The 19825-nt window shown below is 42.5% G+C and overlaps 1 protein-coding gene across 5 annotated transcripts in view; it reads right to left on the reverse strand.

Annotated features, from left to right (window-relative positions):
* Window positions 1–19825, reverse strand: part of MYO1B (myosin IB) — a 420293-nt gene that overhangs the window by 124911 nt on the left and 275557 nt on the right. For all 5 annotated transcript variants that reach the window (XM_077448750.1, XM_077448748.1, XM_077448749.1 and 2 more), the window contains exons 13-14: window positions 16990–17055; window positions 6075–6179 (exon numbers count right to left, since the gene is read on the reverse strand). In XM_077448750.1, coding sequence (XP_077304876.1) covers window positions 6075–6179; window positions 16990–17055 — 171 coding nt within the window. The remainder of the gene's footprint in view (window positions 1–6074; window positions 6180–16989; window positions 17056–19825) is intronic.

Genomic DNA, 19825 nt, shown 5'->3' on the forward strand with positions numbered 1-19825 from the left:
ATGTGAAGAATGCACACTAGCAGTCAAGGCTCCAATTAACACTGGAATGCATAGATGTGTTCAGTTCCAAGTGCACACAGAAAATGTTTAACATGTGCTCCTCCTGCATGACTGGCTGTCGCTGACTACTGGAGTTTGAGTTGAAAAGGGAATTGGAGGTTATGGAATGCAGCATTAGAAAGCCCACAAAACGTCATCAACATTTAACAATGGCAAAACTTTTGGAGAAAAAAAAAAAAGCACCAAAATGTTTTTCTTCTTTTGGGTTGCAAAATTTCTGTTTTAAGTTAATTTAGTACTCTGCCAAGCGTGTTAATTTTCCTTTTTAAACTCAAAGAATATAAAAAAGGCATACGCTGCTAATTTCCTTAATTGTGTCACGTAATATGTAGTTGGCCTATGCTCTCAGAAGTTTCAGGCCTTCTAATTCAAACTATTCACAACTAGATTTATGCTAGGATCAATGTAAATGTAGATGTAAATCCACTCATTAAAACCTCATTTAATATTCTTCCTTTTTGGGTGATGCGTCAGCTTAACTTTTCAATCTCAGTGTTTGCTACTTAGTGCATAGTGGGATGAAAAGGAAGTTGGGCACCAGTCACTTAACCACTTCAGCCCCGGACCATTTTGCTAGCAAAAGACCAGAGCACTTTTTGCGATTAGGCACTGCGCCGCTTTAACTGACAATTGCGTGGTCGTGAAATGTGGCTCCCAAACAAAATTGATGTCCTTTTTTCCCCACAAATAGAGCTTTCTTTTGGTGGTATTTGATCACCTCTGTAGTTTTTATTTTTGGGCGCTATAAACCCCCCAAAAAATTGACAATTTTGGAAAAAAAAATTTTTTTTTACTTTTTGCTATAATAAATATCACCAAAAAATAAATAAGAAAACATTTTGTTTCCTCAGTTTAGGCTATGTATTCTTCTACATAGTTTTGGTAAAAACAAAACAACAAAAAAAAAAAAAACGCAATAAGCGTTTATTGATTGGCTTGCACAAAAGTTATAGCATCTACAAAATAGGGGATAGTTTTATGGCTTTTTTATCATTTTTTTTTATTACTAGTAATGGCGGCGATCAGCGATTTTTATTGTGACTGACATTCTGGCAGACAGATCGGACACTTTTGGCGCTATTTTGGGACCATTCACATTTATACAGCGATCAGTGCGTTAAAAAAAGGCATTGATTACTGTGTAAATGTGACTGGCAATGAAGGGGTTAACCACTAGGGGGTGCTGTAGGGGTTAAGTGTGTCCTAGGGAGTGATTCTAACTGTAGGGAGATGGGACATGACACTGATCATCGTTCCCTATTACAGGGAGCTGTGATCAGTGTCACTAGGCAGAATGGGGAAATGCTTGTTTACATCAGCATTTCCCCATTCTTGCTCTCTGTGAGACGATCGCAGGTATCCCCCACGGACAGAGTCCAAGGGACCCATGATCACACTCACGGAGGGCGCGCGTGTGCAAGCCACTTCTTAAAGGCCAACATACAGGTACGTTAATATGCCTGTACGTGCCCTTCTGCCGAAGCATATCGGAGTGAGCTGGTAGGCAAGTGTCTGTAAATCCACCACTCACCCTGTATATACTAATGGCACAGTTTTAATGTATATATACTTGGAAGCCTCCTGCATGTATCCCTACATTGCAAATGTCACTTCCTTCAGCAGCAGGAGCCCCGCAAAACTCTGGAATTGGTGGATGGGTCTCTTTGTCGAAGCTCAGTGGGCAGACTCATGATGTCACCAGACTCCCCACCCACCTCTACACTCTCCTACTCTTTTTGCTGGGAACCGACGGCACCATCAATATCGACCTCAATCATACGGATCTTCTGCTGATTGAGGATCATGCCCCATGATGAGTAACATGCAGTCAAAGCTCAGGAAAGGCATCACATGACTTCAGCATGCGCAATCATGCTGAGGTGTGGAGCAGCCAAATCCTGGGAGAGCTGGAGAAGAAATGAGGAGGGATGTGAAGCTGGAATTGTAACACACTCTTTGCTCTCATGCTCTTTCAAGAGATAAAGAAATCAGAGGTCAATCACAGCTGTGGGGGGATACAAACTAATCTGTGTGTCCTTTTTTATCTTACTAAAAAAAAAAAAAAAAAAAAAAAAAAAAAGCTGGATCAACTCTTCTTGTCAAGACTGGGCACAGATGACTAGACATCCTCTACTGTACCAGGTAGAACTCTTCATAAAAAAAATTAAAAAAAATTCAGGTTAACATCCACTTTAAGTCTTTTTACCTTTTATTCTGAACTAAATTCTAGGAGAGAGGGTTTAGGGGTGCAGGATTACCCAAAATTATAAAAGTAAAATAGTAGTAGGCAACTTGGTAATTGCTGTTCCTCTGAAATCAGGTAGATCTATGACCTTGTAGGAGCAGTCAGTCTCTTAACTTGCAGTGGCTCTACAGTGGAGGAAAAAAGTATTTGATCCCCTGCTGATTTTGTATGTTTGCCCACTAACAAAGAAATTATCACCCTATAATTTTAATGGTAGGTTTATTTTAACAGTGAGACGCAGAACAAAAATATCCAGAAAACTGAATTTGAAAAAAGTTATAAATTGATTAGCATTTTAATCAGTGAAATAAGTATTTGACCCCTTCACAAAACATGACTTAATACTTGGTGGCAAAACCCTTGTTGGCAATTAGAGGTCAGACATTTTTAGTAGTTGGCCACCAAGTTTGCACACATCTCAGGAGGAATTTTGTCCCAGTCCTCTTTGCAGATCCTCTCCACGCCATTAAGGTTTCGAGGCCGACATTTAGTAACTCGATCCTTCAGCTCCCTCCACATATTTTCAATGGGATTAAGGTCTGGAGACTGGCCAGGCCTTGACTGTGTATTTTGGGTCATTGTCATGCTGGAACACCCATCCACGACCCATTTTCAATGACCCGGGGTTGAGAGAAGGAGGTTCTCACCCAAGATTTGATGGTACATGGCCCCATCCATCATCTCTTTGATGCAGTAGGTTGTCCTGTCCCCTTTGCAGAGAAAACCCCAAAGCATAATGTTTCCACCTCCATGTTTGATGGTGGGGATGGTGTTCTCCTCTGAATCATTCATATATTCATTAGCAAGCTTCAGATAGGCCTGTATATGCGCTTTTTTGAGCAGGGGGACGTTGCAGGCGCTGCAGGATTTCAGTCCTTCATGGCAGTGTGTTACCAATTGTTTTCTTGGCGATTATGGTCCCCGCTGCCTTGAGATCATTGATGAGATTCTCCCATATAGTTCTGGGTGGATTCCTCACTGTTCCCATGATCATTGAAACTCCATGAGGCGAGACCTTACATGGAGCCCCAGACCGAGGGAGATTGACAGTTATTTTGTGTTTCTTCCATTTGGGAATAATTGCACCAACTGTTGTCGCCCTCTCACCAAGCTGCTTGACAATGGTCTTGTAGCCCATTCCAGTCTTGTGTAGGTCTACAATCTTGTCCCTGAAATCCTTGGACAGCTCTTTGGTTTTGGCTATGGTGTAGAGATTGGAATTTGAATGCTTCTGTGGTCACGTATCTTTTATACAGGTAAAAAGCTGAGATTAGGAGCACTCCCCTTGAGCTTGTTACCTGCATAGAAGACACCTGGGAGCCAGAAATCTTGCTGGCTCTTAGTACGTACTCCACTCTATCTAATTATAAAATTAATGTGCACAAATCTGAAGCTTTGAACATAAAATTTACCTGAGGTAACTCTCAGGAACATACAACAGAATTTCCCCTTCTCCTGGGCCTGCCCCAAAATCAAATATCTGGGCATATATCTCACCCCCTCACTGTCTGAAGTTTTTCAGTAAAATTTCTCCCCCCGGCTTACCTCTTTACGCCTGGCACAATAATTCTTTTTCCTGGCTCGGTAGGAACAGTATTTTAAAGATGGAGGTTTTGCCAAAATTATTGTACCTCCTCTAAACATTAGCAATAGCTGTCCAAAGTCACTTTCTACGATCGGTTCGTGGGGAGTTTTTGAACTTCCTCTGGGGCTACAAATCTAAAAGACTGTCATCGTATCCTGACCCTACCAAAAGACCGGGTGGCATAGGGTTCCCAGACCCATTTAAATATTACTACTCGGTCCATCTAACCAGAGCCCTAGACCGGACCAAACATGTCTCAGAGAAGGAGTGGGTGGGGATGGAACAGGCAATGTCCCCCTTTCTGCTGTACACTTTGTTGTGGCAGACTTCTACCCTGCCGGTACCCCTGAAATACCACCCTTTGATTGGAACTAGGCTGTCAGTAGTAGCAAAATCGGGTTGCGTCACAATCGCCCCCCCCCCCCCCAACCCCTCACCTTTGTCACCGATTATTGGAGCCCAGGAGTTTCCTTCTAGTCTGTCAGGGAGGAGGTTCAGGGAATTCCTCTCGACCAACAGATATAGGTTTCAAGACTTTCTTCAAGGGGATCAATGGTGCACTATTGAGGAAATTCAAGCAATGCTGTTGCCCCCCCTCTAGATAGATAGCGAGCAACACAGATTAGATACTTTCTCACCTCCTCGCATTTCGTGCCCTCTGCTAGTTACATCTGACTTTTAGAGGTTATATCTAGATCCTGCCCCCCTCCGCCATCTACTGTCATTAATGTATGGGATTATATTATTATACATTATATACTGATTAAACCCCAAGACTGCTTTATACCTCCCTTTCTACTGAGTCAGGCCTTTTCAAAGGACCAGAGAGAACACATTTTGTTTTTTGCTCACCACTCCTCAATCGTGAGTAGGTTACAGGAGGTGGGGGTTTAAGATTCTGACCCACTGGTATACAGTACGCACACCCTACAGTTCCCTCCACCTGCTGGTGATAACAACCCGATGGAACAATTGATGGGCTCATTACACCGAAAGCCGAAAGGAGGAACAATTCAATAAAACCTGGTTCTACTGGCACAAGGTTCCGGTTCTCTCAAGATTATAACACCTTTGTGACCCCCTTGGCAGAGCAATTGTAACTGTGCATGATTCCATAACCATTCGCAACCAACCCCCCCCCCCCCCCACTAAATCTTTCCCCTCCTCTTCTTATGATTTCTATTGAACCTGCTCTGGTTCTCTCTCTGCTTTTCCTTACCTGTCTGTCTCCTACTCTCCGAGATAAAGTGTCTTCTTTGTCATGTTCAAAAAACTGTTTGGGCACACCTGACATGTGGCAATAACAATGTTTTATATTGCTGTATCTATACTCAGTCCAACATAGGGGAGTTGGAGCTATGTTAACAATCACCGGTTTGCTAGGCCCATATTAGATGCTGCCACTTTCTTATTGGCGAGTTCAATGATTGTACAAAGTAATTAATTGTACAAATGTATGTTGTTGGACTTATTTTGCCCTGTCTGATGAACTCATAAAAAAGCTTTAAATGAAAAAAAGACCTACAGTCTGCTACCAGCAACCGTCTCATCTACCCACTGTCGCCAGTCAGCTGCCCGGCTACCTGCCTGCTTTACTGAAGACACCCAACAACTTCACCTGGCTAGCGTGGACACCTGCACTGTTGCCAGCAAGAGGCACTAATGCCACTCTGCACTCCTGTGCCTTCTGTTTACACTACCAGGGGCCCTGAGTCAGAGGTGCAGGAGAGGCCTTCCTCATCATATCAGAGCTCCGCTACCAGGTATGCGATAAAAGGGTTTTCCTTCTTTTAGAGGCAAGCAGATGTCTGTCTTCTAAGATACTAGGCATGCAGGGAGCCAGTGGGGTGTATTTTCGGCTGAACTTACAGCGTTGTTTTGGTAATTTTCAATCTCCTCAAATCAGCAGTATAACTGAATTACATCCTTCTGTGTCCCCTTTTGTACTATATAAAATATTTGAAAAATGCTGCTTACCTTTTTACTTGCTTAAAAAATCCAACCTAGCTTTTATGTAATGTTAATAAGAGGATTGTGGAGTTCTGTTTACCATTATTAACCATGTCTGTACTGTGATCTGTCTTCTAAGATACTAGGCATGCTGGGAACACAGTGGGGTTTTTTTTTCAAATTTGACTGCAAAAATGGAAATACACTAAAACATACAGTGGTGTGCTAGATTACCTCTCGTATGTATTCTTCTTGTTCTTCCTTCAAAGTCAATTCAATAAAGATCTGTTGTAACTTCTCATTGCAGTAGTTGATGATAAACTGCTCAAAACTGTTCTCCTAAAACAGTTAAACAGCACATCAGTCAGTCTTGCATTAACAACTATACACCAAAGCTAATACAATTATGGTACTTAGATTTAATCAAATGACTACATACATTTCAAAAGTGTTTAATCATTTCGCTTCCACAGACATATGGCATAGCAGTGAATTGTAAACAGACTCCCAGCCACTATATTAGCCGGAAGTTTAAATCCTCGCTGTCACCTGTTGGCTTTCTAATAGAAGTGATTCAGTCGACTGATCACTTGCACATGTACTACGTGCTTCTTCATCATCTCCCCTGTTATAATACAGTTGATTACAAAAAAAAAAGTAAAGCTTAAAGTGGTTGTTAAGGCAGAAGTTTTTTTTATCTTAATGCATTTTTTTTTAAAACACCTGTGTTTAGCAGCCCCCCACCCCCCAATACTTACCTGAGCCCCATCTAGATCCATTGTTGTTGCATGAGAGACTCAGCTGTCTGGGACTCCCCTCCTCATTGGCTGAGACAGCAGCGTGGCATCACTGGCTCCTGCTGTAGTCAGTCAGTGAGCCAATGAGGAGAGAAAGGGGGCAGGGCTGGCCCATGGCTCTGTGTCTGAATGGGCACAGGAAGCTGAAGCTCAGCTCAGCTGACCCCATAGCAAGCTGCTTGCTGTGGAGGCACTCAACATGGGGGAGGGACCAGAAGTTCTGGTGAGGGACCTGAGAAGAGGATATGGGATGCTCTGTGCAAAACCATTACACACAGTGCAGGTAAGTATAACAATTTTTTTTTTGTTAAAAAAAACCAAACAACTTTATTATCACTTTAATAAAATCATTTAAACATCCTAAATATATTAAAGCCCCCAGCCCCTACATACATGGACACACAAACATAAATGCACATGTTGCCTATGAAGATTATAATTGTGCCGTGCATATTAGGAGGTATTGCTGCACACAGTATTGAGAGAGAAATAATTCTAGGTCCAGCATTCATCGTTAACTCTAAATTGGTGAAAGGTTAAGGTTTTGGACATCTTATGGACAATTATAGGTTCTGTAGTTTTTCATGGTTTAATGGTTGTGTGCAATTTAAGGCTTGATATGTTTCGCCACAACTCCATCTTTAATATTTACCAAAAATTGGGTGAAAAAGGAGTTGAGGGAAAACCCGCAAATCTCACTTCCCCCACAGTTACGCAGGTTAGCTTAGGACAGGCAGTTATAAATCAAACAATTTACTTGCAATTCCAGCCAGAAAACAAAAAGGGCATTTTCATTTTTCTAGGACATCTCCATTACATAACCATTACATGAAATGAACTGATACCAGAGCTGTGACAAGGCTCTAACATGCTCAGTTCTTCAAGTAGAAACTTTAGTGCTGTGCCACGTTCCTTTGCAGGGGATGACATGTGAATCAGATGAGACCCTGGTATTACATCAAATAATCTGCTCTCATCCCACTTGCTCAGCACAACTAAAGAATGTTTTCTGCTGACATAAGCTTGCTGCCTCCACTTCACCCTACACACATTCATTTCATCAAGTATGCACACACAGCTAGATCAAACAGAATGCCAGCCAAAAGCCAGGACCTAATTAAAGAACCCACAACTCTTATCCACTGTTCTGCTGTGACAGACGTCCTTTATTACCCAAATTCATGGCTCTGCTTTGTGTCGGTTCAGTTTACACAGGAGGGGTCACAAAGCTTCCTCACGAAAGGCTGCCTCAGGTAGAATTTGAATCACTGTATTATTATTATACAGGATTTATATAGCGCCAACTGTTTGCACAGCGCTTTACAACATGAGGGCAGACAGTACACTTACAATACAAATCAATACATGAGGGAATAGAGGGCCCTGCTCGTTAGAGCTTACAATCTAGAAGTAAAACCCAGCTCTTTGCAATTGTTACCATGGAAACATACCATAAAGCTGCCCATACATGATACAATTTTTGTGTTTAATTTCCTTTGGATTTACCTTCAACTAGTAGTGCAAGGGCCATTCCTGAAGGCAAAAAAAATTGAAACGGTTTTGATTTGACCTTATAATATGTGTGGTTTTAGTAAATCAAAAGGAAAATTGTACAATAAAATTGTATAATGCATGGCCAGCCTAAGTCAGTGGTTTTAAACCTTTTTTTTTTTTGAGTCACAGATCCCTTTAAAAGATAAGTTCACCATTTTACAAAAAATAATAAATGCACATTGGTTTGCAGGAAAAAAAAAAAAGTTACACGTTCCACCCTAAATACGGGTAAAACATGTAATATATTCCAAAAGGTGAACTTATCCTTTAAAAATCTGATGAAAGCTATGGACTCCCTCCCTAGCAATATTTGCATAAACAAAACTTTGCGTGTAATTATATATGTACTTTATTTTATCTACATTTGATTGCCTCGCACATACAGTATATGACATACACAATGTTAGAATAAAAAAAATAAAAACAATCTTGGCAAAAACTCACTCCTTTTCATGCAATAGGTAATGGCTAATCATTACAAAAATTAAATACAATCATCTTGCATAGTTACATAGTAGGCAAAGTTGAAAAAGACACAAGTCCAACTGTGATTTTATGTCAGTATTACATTGTATATCCCTGTATGTTGTGGTCGTTCGGGTGCTTATCTAATAGTTTTTTTAAATCATCAATGCTGCCTGCTGAAAGCACTGCCTGTAGAAGGGAATTCCACACCCTAACAACTCTTACAGTAAAGAACCCGCAACGCACTTTAAGGTTAAACCAATTTTCTTCTAAATTTTAGTGAATGACTGCGTGTCTTATTAAATTCCCTTACGCAGAAAAGTTTTATCCTTATTGTGGGGTCACCAGTATGGTATTTGTACATTGAAATCATATCCCCTTTCAAGTGTCTCTTCTCCAGATAGAATAAGTTCAGTACTCGTAACCTTTCCCCATAACGGTCTTCCAGACCCTTTATTCGTTTTGTTGACATTCTCTGAACTCTCTCCAGTTCCAGCACATCTTTTCTGAGGACTGGTGCCCAGAACTGGACGGTATACTCCAGGTTCGGCCGGACCAGAGTTGTCTAGAGTGGGAGAATTATCATTTTATCTCTGTAGTTAATCCCCTTTTTAATGCATGTCAATCTTCTGTCTGCATTGCTTGCAGCAGCTTGGCATTGGATGACATTGCTGAGCCTGTCATCTACTAGGACCCCCAGGTCCTTTTCCATCCTAGATTCCCCCAGAGGTTCTACCCCAGTGAGTAGATTGCATTCATATTTTTGCCACCCAAATGCATTTTTTTAAATGTTTCCATATTAAACCTCATTTGCAATGTAGTTGCCCACCCCATTATTTTGTTTAGATCTTCTTGCAAGTTTTCCACATCCTGCGGAAAAGTTATTGCCCTGCTTAGCTTAGTATCGTCCACAAATACAGAGATTGAACTGTTGTTCCCATCCTCCAGGTCGTTTAAGAATAAATTAAATAGGATTGATCCCAAGGCAGAACCCTGGGGCACCCCACTTTCCCCCCGGACCATTCCAAGTACTCTCCATTTATCACTTCCCTCTGAACTTGCCCCTGTAGCCAGTTTAAAATCCATGTACTCACCCTATGGTCCATGCCAACTGACTTTACTTTGCATGGTAAACATTTATGGGGAACTGTATCAAGTACTCTTGTAAAATCCAGGTACACCACGTTTACAGGCCTTCCTTTAGATGGCAGCTCACCTCCTCATAGAGTTTTAATAGATTTGCTTGGCAAGAACAATTCATCATGAATCCATGCTGATTACTGCTAATGATGCCATTGTCATTGCTAAAATCTTGAATATAGCCCCTTATCATCCCCTCCAAGAGCTTGCATAGTATTTCTGCTAGGCTAACTGATCTGTAATTCCCAGGGATGTATCTTGGCCATTTTTTAAATATTGGTGCTACATTGGCTTTTCTCCAATCATCCAAAAATATGAACGCAATCTATACACTGGTATGAGCAACTCTGGGGGAATCTAGAATGGAAAAGGACCTGGGGGTCCTTGTAGATGATAGGCTGCTGCTGCTAACAAAGCAAACAGAATATTGACATGCATTAAAAAGGAGATTAATTCCAGAGATAAAACAATAATTCTCCCGCTCTACAAGACTGTGGTCCAGCCGCACCTAGAGTATGCTGTCGAGTTCTGGGCACTAGTCCTCAGGAAGCATGTACTGGAAATTGAGCGAGTACAAGGAAGGGCAATAAAGCTAATAAAGGGTCTGGAGGATATTGGTTATAAGGAAAGGTTGCGAGCACTGAACTTATTCTCTCTTGAGAAGAGACACTTGAGAGGGGATATGATTTCAATATACAAATACCGTAGTGGTGACTCTACAATAGGCATAAAACGTTTTCACGGAAGGGAGTTTAACAAGACTTGTGGCCACTCATTAACATTAGAAGAAAAAAGGTTTAACCTTAACCTACGTAGAGGGTTCTTTACTGTAAGAGTGGCAAGGATGTAGAATTCCCTTCCAAAGGCCTTGGTCTCAGCAGGGAGCATCGATAATTTCAAGAAACTATTAGATAAGCACCTGAACGACCGCAACATACAGGGATATACAAGGTAATACTGACATATAATCACACACATAGGTTGGACTTGATGGACCTGTGTCTTTTTTTGACCTCACCTACTATGTAACTATTTAGCTGGTACCCTTCCAGTCAGTAGACGGTTCGTAAAAATTAGGCACAATGGTCTGGCAATTACTTGACTGAGTTCCTTAAAGCGGTTCTTCACCCTAAAGGGGAAGTTCCGCTAATCTGATCCCTCCCCGCATCCGGTGCCACAATCGGCACCTTTCAGGAGGGAGGGGGGGTGCACTTACCTGGATAATCCAGGTATCTGCACCCACTTCCGGGCAGACCGCCTCAGACCCCCGCAGACGCCCCCCCCCCCCCGTTGTGTTCTGGGAAACACACAGTTCCCAGGACACAGCGGGGACCAGAAGAGACGCGCAGCGCGACTCGCGCATGCACAGTAGGGAACCGGGCAGTGAAGCCACAACGCTTCACTTCCCGATTCCCTGACAGAGGATGGCGGATCTGCCGCCGACATCGCTGGACCCTGGGACAGGTAAGTGTGTTTTTATTAAAAGTCAGCAGCTGCAATATTAGTAGCTGCTGGCTTTTAATATTTATTTTTTTAGGTGCAGAACCACTTTAAACACTTCAGCCCCGGACCAATTAACAGCCTAAGGACCAGAGGTCTTTTTACAATTTCGCACTGCACTGCTTTAACTGGTAATTAATTGCGCGGTCATGCAATGTTGTATCCAAAGAAAATCTGCGTCCTTTTCTTCCCACAAATAGAGCTTTCTTTTGATGGTATTTGATTGCCTCTGCGATTTTTACTTTTTGCAATATAAATGGAAAAATACCGAAAATTTCGAGAAAAAAAAAGATATTTTCCACTGTTTGTTATAAGAAAAATCGAATAAACTCAATTTTAGTCATACATTTAGGGCAAAATGTATTCAGCCACATGTCTTTAGTAAAAAAAATGTCAATAAGCGTATATATATTGGTTTGCGCAAAAGTTATAGCGTCTAAAAACTAGAGTACATTTTTCTGGAATTTACACATTTACACTTTTAATTTAGGACTGCCTATCTCATTTCTTGAGGTGCTAAAATAGCAGGGCAGTAAAAACCCCCCCAAATGACCCCATTTTGGAAAGTAGACACCCCAAGGAAATTGCCGAGGGGCATGTTGAGCCCATTGAATATTTTTTTTTGTCCCAAGTGATTGAATAATGAAACAAAAAAAAAAATGAAAAAGTTTACAAAAAGTTGTCACTAAATGATATATTGCTCACACATGCCATAGTTATATGTGGAATTGCACCCCAAAATATATTCTGCTGCTTCTCCTGAGTACGGGGATACCACATATGTGGGACTTTTTGGGAGTCTAGCTGCGTACGGGACCCTGAAAACCAATCACTGCCTTCAGGATTTCTAAGGGTGCAAATTTTTGATTTCACTCCTCACTACCCATCACAGTTTCGAAGGACATAAAATGCCAAAATAGCACAAAACTCCCCCAAATGACCCCATTTTGGAAAGTAGACACCCCAAGCTATTTACTGAGAGGCATGTTGAGTCCATGAAATATTTTATATTTTGCCACAAGTTGCAGGAATATTAAATTTTTTTTTTGATTGCAAAAAGTTGTCACTAAATTATATATTGCTCACACATGCTATGGGCATAAGTGAAATTACATCCCAAAATAAATTGTGCTGCTTCTCCCGAGTACGGGGATACCACATGTGGGGGGACTTTTTGGGAGTCTAGCCACGTACGGGATCCCAAAAACCAAGCACTGCCTTCCGGATTTAAATATAAAACGCTACAAAAAAAACTGTTAGCGATCGCAGGGATCTGTCTCTGCGATCGCTGCAGTTAAGTGTTTAGTGTTTTTTAAGTGACAGTGATCGATCCATACTGCACTTGGGTGGGCTGGGCGGAGGGGCAAAACGCAGGTGCCAGCAGGTATCTGGGCTGATCCTGCTAACAATGCGTTTTTTTGGAACCCTAAACTGCTGGGGATGCTAGTATAGATCTGATCAGATCAGATATTGATCTGTTCAGATTCTATACCACTACGGGAAGGTGTATGCTTTGCGCGTGGATTGACCCGCTGGGTGATCAGGGGGTTAAACCTTTATTGGGTAATAAATGGTGGGTGCCCTGATGCTATAAAAAGCAAACTAACCAGAGTCACCCGTAACACTTATACAGTGATCACTGGTGAAAGGGTTAACTAGGGGCAATCAGGGGGTTCAAATTTTTATTAGGTAGTATATGGGGGTCCCTGGCGCTATATAAAAACCTGACGGGGAACCTAAATAACTAACTGGCTAACCAGCGTCACCAGTGACACTTATACTGTGATCGCTGGTGAAAGGGTTAACTAGGGGCAATCAGGGGGTTAAAACCATTATTGGGTAGTATATCGGGGTACCTAGCACTATAAAAACCTGGCGGTGAACCTAAAAAAATAACTAGCAACCTAGCGACACTAGTGACACTAATGCAGTGATCAGAAAAATGATCGCTTAGTGACACTGGCAAAATGGGGTGAAAGGGTTAACTCTAGGGGCAATCAGGGGGTTAAACCTTTATTGGGGGGTGGTAGGGGGCTACCCTGGACCTAACACTAACTGCCCTGACAGTTTTTACTGTCACAACTGACACTAAATGCAGTGATCAGAAAATATTCAAGTCCATTTCTAATTCTGTCCTCTGTTACCCATGAGGGTGCTTTCTGTGAAGTGCCATGAGGATAAACAATGCAGTTTTGGCTACTGAAGCACCCCCCCCCCCCCCATTCCCTTGTGAAGACTGAGGAGAAGAATAAATTCAATACCTTTGCTACCTCTCCATCCTTAGTAACCAGATTCCCTCCATCATTCTTTATGGGCTCAATATGATCTGACCTCCCTTTCTTACTATTTATGTACTTATTCTCCTCTATGTGCCTTTCGTGTTCTATCTTAGCCACCCTGATTGCACCCTTACATGTCTTGTTGCATTCTTTGTAAAGTTGGAATGCCAATTATGATCCCTCAGCCTTGTATTTTTTGAAGGCCTTCTCCTTTGCCTTTATATGCATTTTTAAATTGGAGTTAAGCAGCCCATGACTTTTATTAGCTCTCTTAAATTTATTTCCTATTGGGATGCACTGGCTAATGCCCTTATTTAATATGCTCTAAAAGCATATCCATTTCTCCTCCATGTTCTTTGTTCCTAAGATTTTATCCCAATTTATATCTTCTAGCAAGACTCGTAGTTTAGGGAAGTTGGCTCTTTTGAAATTCAGTGTCTTTGTATTCCCCTTATGTTTCCCATTAGTGTGATTTATACTGAAACAAAATTGACCTGTGATCGCTGTTTCCTAAATTGCCCCGTATTTCTACATCCATGGTCAAGTCTTTATGGTGGGTAATCAGTAGGTCTAGTAATGCTTTGTTTGTAGTTGGTGTGTTTACCATCTGATCCATGAAATTGTCCTGCAAGACATTTTGAAACTGGCGATCCTAAGATGTGCGGTTCCTTCCACCCAGTCTATGTCTGGATAATTAAAATCCCCCATGATGACACTTCCCATCCTTGCCGCTAATCCCAATTGTGATAGGGGGTCCACCTCCTCCCTCTGGTAAAGGGGCCTTATAGAATACTCCCAGTATTACTTCCCCCTTAGTTTCTTTCCTTTGCAGCTCTACCAATAAGGATTCCACCTCCTCCCTTGCTCCCTTAGTGATGCCATCGCTCACATTCGCTTGTACATAATTTTTGATATACAGGCATACCCCTCCCCCTTTTTTACCCTCTCTATCCCTGTGAAATAGGGAATACCCTTGAATGGCTGCCAGCCAATCTCGAGAGCTGTTGAGCCAAGTCTCTGAAATTCCTATAAAATCAAAATCCTCCTCTAACAGTAGCTCTAGTTCTCCCAGCTTGTCTGCCAGACTTCTGGTGAACATGCCACGTAGTTTAGACCGCTCCCACATTGTCCACTTATTGGGTGTTCTGAGGTTGCAAATAGGACTAGGTACTATACTTACCTTGGGTTTAGGTGCTTTAGTCAACTACCACTAATGCCCCCAATAATACCCTCTGGAATATGTTCCACGCTAAATATCTCTACCTCTGGACCCTCCCAGTCACCTAGTTTCAAAGCCCCTCTAACTTTTCGGCCACCTTCGCTACCAGCAGATCTGCACCCTCCTCATTTAGGTGCAGTCCATCCCTTCTAGAGAGCTGATGACTGACTGAGAAGTTGGCCCAGTTCTCCAGGAATCCAAACCCCTCCTTACTACACCAGCTCCTCAGTCACTTGTTTACTTCCCTAATCTCCCTCTGCCTTTCTGTTGTGGCTCGAGGTATCAGTAGTATTTCTGAGAATACTGCCTTGGAGGTCCTTTTCCTCAATTTAGCTCTTAAGTCCTTAAAATCGTTTTTTAGGACACTCCACCTTCCTCTGACTTTGTCATTGGTACCAAGGTGCACCATGACAGCTGGGTCTTCCCCTGCCCATCCCAGTAATCTGTCCACCAGATCCGTGATGTACTGAACCTGAGCGCCCGGGTTCAAGTTGTGCAAATAAACAAGGCCATTTTAATTCTACTCAAATCTACTATTAATGCTACTAGAAAAATAGAGTTTACACTTCCTGCTATGGAGTGGCAAAGACAGCGGTTGTGCAGAGAAGGATGATACAAATTAAAGCAAACATGGGCCAACAACAAGCCATGAGACACTTGGCAGGAGGCGCTATACAGTAAGCAGTGGCAGGGTGAGTTTTTTTATTTATGGATTTATTTAAATGGGAAACCGCTGATTGGGACGATGGGGAGGTCTGTATAGTAAAAAAATTTTTATCTTACTGTCATTGACCCCCTGAAACCCATCCATGGAGCCCAGGTTAAGAACCCTTGTGGTAAGTGGTACCCAGACATGCATATAGAATGATCTCATATTTTTAGAATATACAAGCAATACACGCAATTCTCTGCACTTAAGTTAATGGAACTTAAAGAGGAAGTAAAAGGCCAAATTTTTTTTTTTTTAAAAGCACACCCTGTAAGGCAAAGGCATAATGAGCTATTATGCATAGCATACTAGCTCATTATGAATAACTTACCTGAGAACGAAGCCCCCGAATCGGTCCTCCGTCTTCCTCTTCGCCGCTGCCATGGATCCTGGAGCGACTTCTGGGTCTCGCGGCTCCGGCGCTGTGATTCGCCGGAGCCGCGATGACTTCACTCCCACGCATGTGCACGGGAGCTGACACTTGCAGCATATCGCCGCAATCTGCGGCCTGCCCCAGTGCGCCTGCACGCCACTGTTTACGCCGCATGCGCAGGGATCAGAGAAACAGTCCAGCTATAATAGATTAGATAAAAATGACATCCTCCATAGATGAACAGTGTTCAATCCAGTGGCACCCTAACATCACCTCGTGTTCGGTGTGGAAGGAAGGACGGGTTTGTCCACGTGCGTCAGGCCGGCGGAACGGACTTAAGGCTCTGAAGTTCCATTTTTATTGTGTTATTTTATATCTTTAAGTTTTTATAATAAAGGGTTTTACACTATTGGAGCTTTATCTCTGTTTCATGGTGCATATCTTGAGCCTTCCAAATATATGAGAGGTATTCCATGAAAATATATCCAGTCATTTACATATGTAAACTGTGGTGCAAGGCAATCAATAAGGATTCCTTTGGAGTGGGGGACGATTACACACCTATATGCTCATTGTGACCCTCTGTAGTGGGGGGTCATGAATTTCCGGTAAGAAGTGAATTGAGACATATGGTGGTGGATTGAACACTGTTCATCTATGGAGGATATCATTTTTATCTAATCTATTATAGCTGTTTCTCTGTTCACCAATTTTTATGTTCATAGAGACTTTTTCTGCGTTCACGTGGTGTTTTTCTAGATCTGATCAACTGATTTACACCATTTGTATTATTGGTCACTAAGGTAGTGGTCTGCCCACCTAAGGGTAGGGCAGTAAGTATAAATTACACTATTGGTTTTTATATTTTGGTTTATACAGTTTGTTCAGATAAGTCGATCGAGATTTGAAAATTACACACAGCTAAAAGATCCTTATCTGTGTGCCAAGCTATTTAAGCTTATTTCTCCTCTAAATTTAATTTCTGCTTCCTAATATCGCTTTCTCTTCTCATTTTGTATATTATTTAAAAACCAAGATATTTTGAACAAATATTTGAAATCATTGATACTACAATAAATACAATTTTTAGCCAAAAATAAAAAAAACACATACCTCAAATATTTCAAAGCCATAAATGTCCAGTACTCCCATAACCTTCTTTCTGACTTTAATCTGTGCCTACAAAACAAACAGGAAAAAGGTGTATATTAGAGCACTTATACAATTAAAATCCACCAGTTTAGAAAAATCTGTATTCAAGCACACAGATGAGCAAAAGCTGCTCTTCTGGAAATTCACCCTATCCCCTTCATTGAAGATGCAACCAACGAATAAATGAACCAAATACTTAAAGCGGTAGTAAACCACATCCTTTAAAAAAAATGAAAAACCTGCAAGGCAATGGCATAATGTGCTAGTATGAATTGCATACCAAGACATTATGAAATGCTTACCTTAGAACGAAGCCCTCCAGCTACATGCTGTCAACACTGACTGGGCTTCCATCTTCACCCAGTCTTCCTTCTGGGTTTGCGTGCTCGGGCCAACTGATTGGCAATGACTTCACTCCCACACGTGCGCATGGTAGTCACAGCCACAGCACAGAGCTCTGAAGGGACAGCATGGGTATGGCGTCTCTTCAGAGATGTATGCCGGTGAGGTCACAAGCTGCATGCAGGGTGAATATTTCCTAAACAGTGCAAGTTTAGGAAACATTTACTGTACCTACAGGCATAGGTGTCGCCAGGGGCTGGCTATTGAAGCTGTAGCCCCGGATCTGGAGTCCACAGCCCAGAGTCTCTTGCCACAGGTTCCCTGCCTAACCAGCGGTTCGCGGCTTCGGCGGGCTGTATTAGAGATGGAAGAGAGGAGAGAGACGAGCGGGTGAATGAGCAGGAATGAAATAGTCTCTCAGCCCGCTCCATGTCACCACTCTTCCGGTCTCACTGCGGGGCCACTTCAACGTAGGAGCGATGTGCGGCGGGGAGCAGATAAATGACATGATCTCTCACTGCTCACCACACGTCAGCGCTCTTCCGCCCTCACAGCGTGGGTTCTCTTCAATGTTGGAGGTGCAGCGGGGAGCAGAGAGATTACATCATCTCTCACTGCCCGCCCCACATCTCCTGCCCTCACTAAATTGACCAGTGCTGCCAGCCTGCTACCAATGCAACGACAATGCACATTTGGTGGCACTGGCTGGCATGGCAAGTGACAACCCACATCTAGTGCCAGGTGACATGACAAATGACAATCTGCTAATGGTGGCGGGTGACATGGCAAGTGACAATCTGCGGCAGGTGAAGTTGCAAGTGACAATTCGCAAATGGTGACAGGTGACGTAGCTATCTGCAAATGGTGGCAGGTGATGTGGCAATTAACAACCCACATCTGGTGGCAGGCGACATGGCAAGTGACAATCCACATCTAGGTGGCCGGTGAAAGTGGCAAATTAAAAAGCTGTATCTGGTGACAGCCGATGGTGGCAAGGGACATGCTGCATCTGGTGGCAGGAGACATGGCAAGTGACACGCCCAGGCAGGGCTCCCACTAATTTTGCATTATGGTGAGTTGAACCACTTCATTATATATTAGAATGTAACAATAGAAACAATGCGCTTAGATCACCCCGACACCATATCAACAATGGTGCTACGATGACTGAAACGCCAACACCAGCCTTTGCCCGCAAAAAGTTGCTTACCACCAGTGTGGCCCCCTCCCCCCACCCGAGCCTGCAAAAAGGTTGGTGACCGCTGCTATGGGCTCTAGCCCCATATATTTTACAGACCTAGCAACGCCCCTGCCTAAAGGTAAGGCTTATTTGTAGGTACAAGTGAAAATAAGTGTCAAAACTGGGAAAATGGAATGGTTACAGTTCAGCTACTAATGCTACAAATCTATATTTGTTTTATTGACTGTAGAGCAGGAGGCACAGATACACGTCAACTATATGGCCTATATCACACTGTACATATTGTAGGAGGGCACTGCCAAATGGGGCTTCCACACTAAACAGTATAAATAGATCTGTTAAAAAAAAAAAAAAAGTATAAATAGCATGTCAGGATGTCTTCTTTCGTGATTCTTATCTATTAGCTAAATTAACTGTGGTGAATTTTAGGCCTGGTTTACACTTAAGCAAAGTGGGAAACGCATTTGCTGCGCTTCCCCGCATCACACTATAAGCAATCGTGCGCTGTCCATGAGATCTGCTGCGCTGTCCATGAGATCTGCTGCAGGTGTCAATGTTATCTTAACCACACCCTGAAACAGATCACAGATGCAGCGCGATTTCTAACATCCATGAACACAGGTGGGTGAACACCCATATGATGCAATTCGGGGGAGGGGGGAGGGCCTTGCATCATTTTAGTGTGGATGCGATTTCAGCCATACAAAATATATGGCTGAAATTGCACCGCACAGACATAATATGTGATGAGAACAGGAATGTGGTGCGATTCTTGTGCAAATCACACACGGTGTCTGTATCGCACCAGTGTGAACCCAGGCTTAAGGTTAAATGACCTACAGTATCTCACAAAAGTGAGTACACGCCTCACATTTTTGTAAAGATTTTGTTATATCTTTTCATGAGACTGAAGAAATAACACTTTGCTACAATGTAAAGCAGTGAGTGTACAGCTTGTATAACCGTCTAAATTTGCTGTCCCCCCCAAAATAACTCAACACACAGCCATTAATGTTTAAACTACTGGCAACAAAGGCAAGTACACCCCTACGTGAAAATTTTCAAATTGGGCCCAAAGTGTCAATATTTTGTGTGGCCACCATTATTTTCCAGCACTGCTTTAATCCTCTTTGGTATGGAGTTCATCAGAGCTTCACAGGTTGCCACGTGAGTCCTTTTCCACTCCTCCATGACAACATCACAGAGCTGGTGGATGTTAGAGACCTTGCGCTCCTTCACTTTTCAAGGCAGCTT

The sequence above is a fragment of the Lithobates pipiens genome, unplaced genomic scaffold (genome assembly GCF_037356315.1).
Source record: "Lithobates pipiens isolate NorthernLeopardFrog02 unplaced genomic scaffold, aLitPip1_a1.2 Scaffold_22, whole genome shotgun sequence".
Taxonomy (NCBI): domain Eukaryota; kingdom Metazoa; phylum Chordata; class Amphibia; order Anura; family Ranidae; genus Lithobates; species Lithobates pipiens.